This window comes from Bidens hawaiensis, unplaced genomic scaffold (genome assembly GCF_021521415.1).
Source record: "Bidens hawaiensis isolate Kalapana, Puna unplaced genomic scaffold, B.hawaiensis_p1.1 tig00019320_1, whole genome shotgun sequence".
NCBI classification, from domain to species: Eukaryota; Viridiplantae; Streptophyta; class Magnoliopsida; order Asterales; family Asteraceae; genus Bidens; species Bidens hawaiensis.
Window position 1 is genome coordinate 237,915 of NW_027492928.1, and position 10,008 is coordinate 247,922.

Sequence of the window (10,008 nt, forward strand, 5' to 3'; positions counted from 1 at the left end):
AATCCAATAAGTTACAGTATATGTATCTTAAACCTTTTATCTATAATTAGTTTTCAAACACTCTAATAATTGTTACAAATGAAAACAAATAATAATAATAATAATAATAATAATAATAATAATAATAATAATAATTTGAGTTTAAACATGAGAAAGTATAGCATACAATGTTTGTATAATTAACAGTTAAAGAAGCAGCCTAAGATGGTTTATGAGCATGTGGTTTATTTTGGTAGGCTGCGGACATTACACGTAACTGGTTCGTTATTTCAGTGAAGGATGGTCTAACCGCAGGATCAGGGGCCCAGCACTGCTCCATCAGTCTTCTCCATTCAGGATCACAGTCACTTGGAATCGTCGGTCTCAGTGTGTTATTCACAATGCCACCTGTAATTAAAACAGATTACACACACACACGTATGTATGTATATATATATATAAATTAAATCACACAATGCGCACCTATGATTGCACCATAGTGCATGTTAGCATACGGCTCCTCACGAGTAAGAATCTCCCACATCACGATCCCAAATGAAAAAACATCAACCTGTTACATTATAAAATAAACCAAACAGACAACATTAAAAAACAAGAATTAAGTATTTATATAAAATATAAAATGATACCGTAGAGGGGTATTTTTACCTTTTCAGAAACTTTATTGCTGCCACCATTGAGCAGCTCTGGAGCCATCCATGGAAGTGTTCCCCTAACACCGCCTGAAACCAAAGTGTTCCTCTTGATTTTTGACAGCCCAAAATCACCTACCTGCATACACATAGAATTAAATAACATGCCATTTAAAATTTTCAAATAAAATGTCATTTCACATGATAACCTTGCATATAGGGCGTGAAGAATCCTTCATGTTCACAAGAAGATTGTCACATTTTAAATCAAAGTGCACAATGTTCTTGGAGTGTAAATACTCCATTCCAAAAGCTGTATCCATAGCAATTATAAGCCTCTTGCGGTGATCAAGATGCCTAAAAGTTATATACCCGTTAAATGAAAACTGATCAAAGTTACAAAACTAAAGAAATGCAATTATAAAATTATTGTATTGGTGAACATTACCTATCTTTACGAACTAAAACATGCCTAAGTGAGCCATCAACCATGAACTCTGTAACTGTAGCTAATGTTCCATCTGGCCCATCTCGTACCACACCATAAAATGCCATAACATTTGGATGATGAAGCTTTGAGAGAATTACAGCTTCCCGCCAAAACTCAAATGTCTAGAAATGTTTTGTAAAAAGACTTATTAGTTATTAATAGTGCCATTACATAGTGAGGTTTTGCTATACTTATTACAAGATGTAAACAAAGCTTACTAATCTTTCTTGCTCCGATGATCTGCCAGCAAAGCAGCTTTTTTTAATGCGCTTAATTGCAACATCAGTTCCCCTCCATTTTCCATGGTACACAGTACCAAAAGTACCAGAACCGAGCTCCCTTAATTCTTCAAGATCTTCATTTCTTATAATCTGCATCAACAAGCACATTAATATTTCATAGCCCTAACATATTGATATTACAAATGATGTCATTTTAATTTTAATTACTTTGATGTAAGTTATACCTGTAAAGAACTGGTATCAAGATCACCTAGAGCAAGATCAATAGAAGGTAGCCCATCATTCCTTGTTTCAGTCTACATGATTTTAAATTGAGCATAAACACCATGTTAGTTCAGTAATTACGTATGGGTTGAGTTGGGTCAAACAGATATAAGAAAATTGCACAAATGATCTCTGTGTTTGACCATTTTGCAAGTTTGGTCTTCAGATTTTAAAAATTCCAAATTTAGACCCCACAGTTGATCCCAGTTAGTTTTTAACAAAAAAGTTGATGTCACGTGCCGTTCATTTGAGGGTAATTGTATCTTTTCATACACTATTTGATTAAGGTTTAAACTTGAAGAGACACAAATCACACAATTACCCTCACTTGAATGGCACCGAGATCATTTTTCTGTTAAAAAACTAACTGGGATAAACGACAGGGACTAAACATGCAATCCTCTGTTTAAACTAAGTTTGCAATTTCTAAAATCTGGGGACCAAACTTGCAATTTGATCAAACGACTCAAACCATAGAGACCATGACCATTTTTGCAATTTTCTCAATAAACAATATATCAATGATAAAAAAAAAGTACCTCATACTCTGAGTATGGCATTATCATGTTCTCTGACAGGTCATCAAGCTGCACGCCCTCACTGTTTTCCACCTGTGATGGATTGTAATGTGGTTGCAAAGATATAGATTCTGAACCATGAATTTCTTTTTCTTCATCTTCGATAAAAGCGTTACGCGAATCCACTTCATCAGGAAACTGTGAAACATTATATCCCACCGAGACTTCTTGAGCATTCTGAAATTTAGATAGATACGCAAGATGGACTTGATCAATAAGAGAAACATCCTTGTTTTGAAGCTCGCCTTGTGCTAGTTTCTGAAAATATGACCAATGTTGAGGTTCATGATTTGTAATGTTCATACTCAACCCGACACCATCTTGCGGTAGAACACCGATTCCATGTGAATCTTCAGATATTGCTCGTGAGAATGCATCAGAAAGGAAACTGCTAGAAAATTGGTCATTGATATCGATCAAACTGTCTACACGTTCCTGTGAGCCAGTTTCTGATGGTTTATCAAGCTTAACTTTCTTCTCATTGACCAAAGTTTGACTTGCTTCTGATACGTTACCGGTATCTGAAACCAAATCATTGTTTACCGTTGGTGCATCATTTGACTTTTCATGGTTGACTAGTCTACCATGGGTAATTTGAGGCTGCAGATCTTCAGTATGTAAACTTCCAACTGATTCTGGAATCGGGTCAACATCAGATTGTAAATGAGCCGCAAGCAACTGAGTCCCGAGTGAATCGTCTGACTTGGTCAACCTATTTTTCTCAGAGTGCCCACGTGGAATTCTCTCAGAATGATAAACCCGTGAAGGCGTTTCAAGGTAACTCAAATCAATCAGATTAGACCCCGAGTTATCGGGACCCACAGCATTGCCAGATGTACCAGAATCATTTTCAATAGGTGTAGCAGCTTTTGCGTGGATCTGGTCTTGAATCCTGTCCTCATTCATTTTAGGTTTTGGAGGAAGCTTTCCTTCGCTAGGTAGGACAGAAGGCGATGCCACATCATCTCTTGGTGATCTAACATTAGCTTGTTTAACTTCTTGCTTAACAGAAGTTTCTGCATTTGACGAAAAAACATTAGGGTCAACAAAGGTCAAAGGTGATATGTTCCTCTCAACATTTTGGCTACCGAGATCACTTAAATTATTAGCTGATGATGTCATCAAACTGTGCGCGCCTGATGATTCACGTCTTGAACCCATATCCATCCCATTTACAGCAATCAAAAACTGAAACTCATTATCACCACCAGAACTAACATGATTGAAACTAGTTTCATCAAAATCACTTAAAGAAAATAGAAACAATCTAAGTTTTTGTGACCCTTCTCCTATACCTAACACATTACATTCCTCCATCATATTCAGTAAATCTTCATCACAAGAAACAGAAACTAAAGCATCAAGATCCTCACCAGGAAGCTGATATTTAATTGCATAAGTTTCAATATATATTTCTAATGCTTTTTGGCGTAATTCTTGCCAAGATATATCTTTTCTTATGCGAATAATCCGCGTATTTCCTCCAACATATCTAAGCTTTCCATCACCGGGGTGTGGTAATATTTTCCCGCCAAAACTACATAAAATTTTAATCTTTGATGAACTATCTGATCCACGTGAACCATTAAACTCTGATGAAGTTTGGTGAATAGTTTCAAGATGATTAGAAGAACCTCTTTCTACAATATTAATCACACTTTCAGATCCAGCATGACTAACACCAATGCCCTTTAATTCCAAGTAGCCAGGTGTACGGCTAGGATCGCCTGCAGGATATGGGACAAACGGCATCCTAGGGTTGACCCGGTCCCGCATGAATTCTAGGGCAAATTCTTCACCGGTTCCAATGGAATAATTCAACACTGGTTTGACTGAAGCAGATCTAGGGTTTGCATTTTGGAAGCTTTGAGATGAAGGTAAAGAGTCGAGATTCTCAGGTTGAATTGGATTGTATTGAATATGGTTGTCAGATTTTGAGTGGTCCATTGTAGAAACTATCTGTTTTGACCTCTCTCGAAGTCAAATCTTGAACCTTTAAGATCAAAGTAGTACGACTCTGCTGTAGATACCCATATTATACTAAATTCTTACTGCATAAATTTGACGAAGAACTTCAGAGATCATCAATCAGCTTGTAACCTTCATAAGAAAAACAATTCAATTGCAAATTAACATTCATCTAAACAAAAAGTCAGAAACTATCTAAGTGAAAAGGTACAGTTGAAAAAGATTAAATTAAACTATATGTCTTCAAGCATCACACAATTTGCATCTTGTAGATTCAACAATGTCTTTTAACTTCATCATACTTGCACACATAGTTGTCAAAGATACAAAGCACACTCAAGGCACAAAGGGTTAGCCTTGGGCCCAGACGCAAGGCCCTTAATAACCGAAGGCCATAGATAAGCAAGGCACATAACATAAGCATACGACTTATTAGGTTATAGACATGTTTAAGTATAGTTTAAGATGGTTCCATGCCATTTTGGATGTTTTAGACCAGTTTTCCTGGAATATGCAGAATTTTGCCAGATTTTTCAGGATTCGGCCGAAATCTCACCGGAATCTGACCAAAATCTGCTGATCGCCTGGAAGGCAGCAAGACGCTTATCCTGCCCCTCGCCAGAGGACTTTCGACAACATAACTTGCACATTCTTAGTATAAATTCAGGCCAAATCCATCAGATACTAATGACATATGTGATTATGACAAATTAGGGCAGAGAATAAGCAGAACAGAAACTAATTAAATTACATAACTTCAACACCTACTTCAAATCAAGCTTAATTTCTCTATAGATAAGCAAGCGCTTGAAGCGCATAGCATAAGCATACGATTTTTTGGGCTATAGACATGTTTTAGTCTTGTTTAAGGATGATTTCACGCCATTTTCTATGTTTTCGACCAGTTTGCCTAAAATTGCAGATTCTCAGTATAGATTTAGGTCAAATCCATCAGACATCAATAACATATAACAAATTAGGGCAAACAATAACCACAGCAGAAACTAATTAAATCACATAACTTCAACAACTAGTTTAAATCAAGCTCAATTTCCCCTAATTAACATAAACATAATCTACAATACTAAAACCTAATAATAATAATAAACAGGTCAAATCATACAACAAGTAACCAGAAAACTGAAAACCTAATTAGTTAATAGCTTAATGCAAGCGGAATTGAAGAAATCGAAGCAGTAACGTATCGATTGAACAAAACCTAGATCCGTAACTGTCGCAAAAGGATAGATCGTATGTATACCTTTGATTGAAGGAAGTAATATATATCAATCTGATTGATTTGTGATTTGTTGAATGAATTTGGAGTAATAAGTATAGACTTATTACTATTTGGTGGTGGGATGGGATTTTTGAGGAGGTTTATTATTATTTGTAAGTCAAAGGATGTTGTTAATAAGTCATCGTCCCAGATGCTACGATATCGTTCATTTCTCTTTCATTCATGGATAATTATAATATTATTAGTAGTAGTATCATACCATTTTTATATCCATTATAAAACCAAAAAACTAATTAGCTTCACTTTCAATTTACTGTTTCCTTTACTATTTTAATTAATCATGTCTTACTTAATCAAGATTAGGTTATACCGAGCTGGCTCATTTTTGCAACCGATCCAAGCTCGGCTCGGTTCATGGCTTGGCTCGGCTCGACTCGACTCGACTTTAGGCTCGTTTAGCTTCAAGATCGACATCGAGCCTAGCTGAGCTGCCTCGTTTAATTTCAAGATTGAGCTCGAACCCACCCTGCCTTGACTTGGGCTAGACTCGTGAATAGCCCTAGTTTATACACGACTTAAGCTACGTTTGTGAGATGTCAAACGGGTTTTTGGTTTTTGTCGGTGCTTTTTTAAATTTTTACGGACTTTGAAAGGTTTTGTTGCGGGTGCACGTGAATAGGGATGTTCACATACGAGAACATAAAGAGGAGACATGGAGTTTTCCAACGTGGGCAACATTCTTGGGTTGTTCCATTGTCGATGGTTTTAGTCATTAAGTTTACTACGGGTGAGAAAAATACTGTTCAAAGTAAGTTATAGTTAGAGATGGTAAAGATACATGACCTCATGGGGAAAGTAAGAAATATTCATGGTGGGTATTTGATACATGATCATGTACGAGATTTATTTTTAAAAATTCACGGGCTTAGGATGAATATGGTATTTAGTAATATTCCCCAACTATATGAACATGTTACCTGCATTGAAACCATTTTTGTTAATATAAATAATATTCATAAGTAATATAAATATTGTGTTGAAATTATAAGAATTATAACGTTGTTAAAAGTGTAGCTGATATTTCGACTAGTTACAAGTGTAATTGCATTTATCATGTATTAGTAAGTATGTTGTTGTATTATATATATTTAAGATTTTAGTGTAAATAATACAAGAATTTGGTATAAGCGTTGAGCATGTTAAAGACACACGATGAAAACAAGTTTAGTCTATTATGAGGTTTACAATTATGTATAGGTTGGATACTTGGATCTATGAGTGAAATTGAAGTGTATGAAGGTAAGCTTCTATCTGAAGGTTATGCAAAAATGAATATGTTTATTCATTCAATTTGTAGGTCTTGATAATTCGAAGCATTGATAAATTAGTTGAGAAATCTTATATTTAAGAAAGGGAATTTGAATATCATGTACAAGATTCGATTTTTGTTTGGGGAATCAAGTCTTAGGATTATGAAGATGGAGTGAGGCTATGGAAGTTTTATAAAGATCAATACATCATAACTTCATCATAACTTGTTCAGTTGTGATGGAGCAAGTAAAGGTAAGCAAACATAGTAAGGACTCTAAGAGGGGTAAAAAAGTAGATATCAAAATATGTGTAGGTCTTGTTGTATGCTACGCTGAGATCGGCATAGCATACACCAGTTATAGAGCAGGTTTAGGTCTTGTTGTATGCTACGCTGAGATCTGCTACCAAATTTATGTTGTATGTCTCCTCGTACGTCGCTTATACGCTGGCTAGCATAGGCCACACCGGCTCATCTTTTTGTGTGATTTGTTTCAAATCTAAACTTTAATTTAATCTATAATGTTTGTATGATTATACTAATACTTATTATGTATGATCATTGATCCATGAGAGCTTTCGTTTAGTGAAGTTGGAGTTGAAGATCTTGAAACGAATCTATATAAGTTTTTGAGTAAGACAAGTGAAGTATTAACATTGTCTATATAAAGCTTTCATTAAGGATTGGGGCTCAGGTCATGAGTCGGATGCAAGAAAGTCCTTTGTAAATGATAACACGAAGTCCTAAACTTTTAAGCATTTATATGCTCTGTGTGCAATGTACAAGTTTTTTAGTTGTTGAAGGCTCCGCGATAGTAAAGCTCGTGTTAAAGGTCTCGGAAATCAGATATAGTCAATAGAAGACGGTCTCTCATGACATTAAGTAAATAAATTTGAGAACAGAGAACATATATATAGATGTTTCAAATATGATATATGTTTGTAAATGGTGTTTGTATAATCGAAATGACAACCTTATGTCGATGTGTTTCAAAGGGTTAAACAAATTTGAAGGTCGATTAATTTCATTGTCCTTATAGCGGGGAAAAAAGTTGAGACCAATTTCCTCTTAGCAACTCGATCTTATTTGAACTAAATTAAGGTGTAATAGCATCGAGTGTGATATATTACACCAAAATGGACATGTCAAAATTGCTGAAAATCGGGTGTGTTTGTGTAGTGTGCTAGAGACATTGAGAGGTATGTGTCACGTATCCTTTTACATGTGCTCGACTCTAAAACTAATGTATTCCTGTTTTATAATCCAAATAGAAAACTATGAAGCCATTTAACTACGTTAAAAATGAAATTAAAATATTTCTGGGCGTTTAATAAACAAATGCTGCAAGTTGTACCATACGATATTGAAATAGGCTGAAGTCAAAGTGTTTGGATATAATGAGCGATCATGGTGACTGGTTGGGGAGGTAGTTATCATACTTATCAACTTATCATGACTAGCAGGCTGATTAATGACATGAAGTTTTATAATGCAAATGTAATGTAATTTATCATTTTAACATTAAAAAAAAGAGAGAGAAGAGAATGGATTTTAATAATTTAAATTAGTAAACATTGGTCAATAATAATTTCAAATAATAATCTGATAAGTGATCGTCCCAACTTTAAGTTTTATTACTAATAACAACCTTAGTTTAACAAAGTATTAACTTTGTTAGTTATTATCATTAAGTTAGTTTGAAATGACTAAAATACCCTTCACTAATAAATAAATAAATAATGTATAAAAGTTAGCCTATAATTTGTAGTTAATTCAAATTTACGTGTGGTGTTAAGTTTTCAGGTTTTGTCTTCTTTTTTTTAAACGACTAAATAATTGTTTGCACATTGTGGGGTTTGAACACCTGACCTTCTATTTAACACCCTAAATAAACTTTTATCAGATTTTGTTTTCATTCTCACAATTTGTAATCATATCCCAGGAAATGTAATTTGCATATTAATTTGTATTTTTATTTCGTCATATTTTTTTAAATAAAAGTGAAATTTGATTTTCCTAATTAATATAATAACCATCGGATTATTAATGATTTAACCGGCTAGCCATTAATTAAGAGCCAAACTCTAGCGCCACTATTTCGTGGCAAAATTTTAATCGGTGATCATTGACAAAATACGTTGTTCCATAGGAGAAAAGTATCACCCACGATCAATATATCAACAAAGCATTCCTGGAGAATTCTTGTTAATGATGCCTTTCACCAACGAATATATGATGAATTTGTCAGCGATGTCCATGTTTTCTAGTAGTGTGAGCTCCACTCAATTGGAGTTTTATACTTAAGTTTGAGATTGGATATTTAGTAGTTATTCAAACTTGAATCGAACCGTTGAACCCGACTCACTTGTAAACAGAATTGTTTTGAGTCTTTTGACTTTTCAAGCTAGCCAAGCCAATCGACTTGCTTATTATTTGACTAGTTTGACAATTTTAAAAATCCGTTCCCTTACTTGATATATTTTTTTAATTATTAATTTATGATATTTGAGTGAACATGATTTTAAGGGAACATTGTTATTTAAAAAAGTTATGCTATAGAAGCATGCATTCCCCTATTCATAATATGTTGGACTGTTGGAGGCACATCCTTCATAGTTATCGTATCAATCCACATAGGATATGCAAGAGCACTACACTAGTAATAAAATGTTATGCACATCCTCCACACTTCAATTTACATACACGAATACATATATAGTATTATATATGTATATAAATAATAGGCCTAACAACCTAGTTAAACTCGATATATGAAGATTGAGCTTAAACTCGTTTAGTAAATGTTCTCCAATATAGGCTCGGTTTTCGAGCTCGTGTAAGTTTGATTCGATTGAGCCTTTACTAAGCTGATATTAAATAACTTACAAGTCGTTTACCTTATGTAACTTACCCCTTAGTTACTACTAGAAGCTTGTGTGATGTAAGTTTGACTCGATTTAAGCTTTTAATGAGCTAATATGAATGCTTGTTGATGCATGAACACAGACCATATGTTAGAAGTGGAATAAACAAAGTTAACTAATTAAAATGCTTTTAAACTATATCCAACATAATACACATAATAACAAAAATAACAGATTCTGTGACCTCAAATAATACATAAAATTTGTTCTATTAAAAAATAACGCATTGTTTTAAAACACATGGTGTGTTCTTATATATTTCTAAAATCGATCTTCTATTTTTTGGTGGTCGATAATGATTGAAATATAAAAGATGTAGATGAATTATTAGATTACAATCACGTGATTGATAATAAAATAT

The 10,008-nt window shown here is 34.2% G+C and overlaps 1 protein-coding gene across 1 annotated transcript; it reads right to left on the reverse strand.

Moving 5' to 3' along the window:
* Nucleotides 1-25: 25 nt before the first annotated feature.
* Nucleotides 26-5,575, reverse strand: LOC143558070 (RAF-like serine/threonine-protein kinase 20). The gene is made up of 9 exons (XM_077046992.1): nt 5,436-5,575; nt 2,168-4,306; nt 1,589-1,660; nt 1,341-1,493; nt 1,081-1,244; nt 842-989; nt 649-771; nt 463-550; nt 26-387 (listed from the first exon to the last, which is right to left on the reverse strand). The coding sequence occupies exons 2-9, from the start codon at nt 4,151-4,153 to the stop codon at nt 200-202; spliced, it is 2,922 nt and encodes a 973-aa protein (XP_076903107.1). The 5' UTR covers nt 4,154-4,306; nt 5,436-5,575; the 3' UTR covers nt 26-199.
* Nucleotides 5,576-10,008: the final 4,433 nt, after the last annotated feature.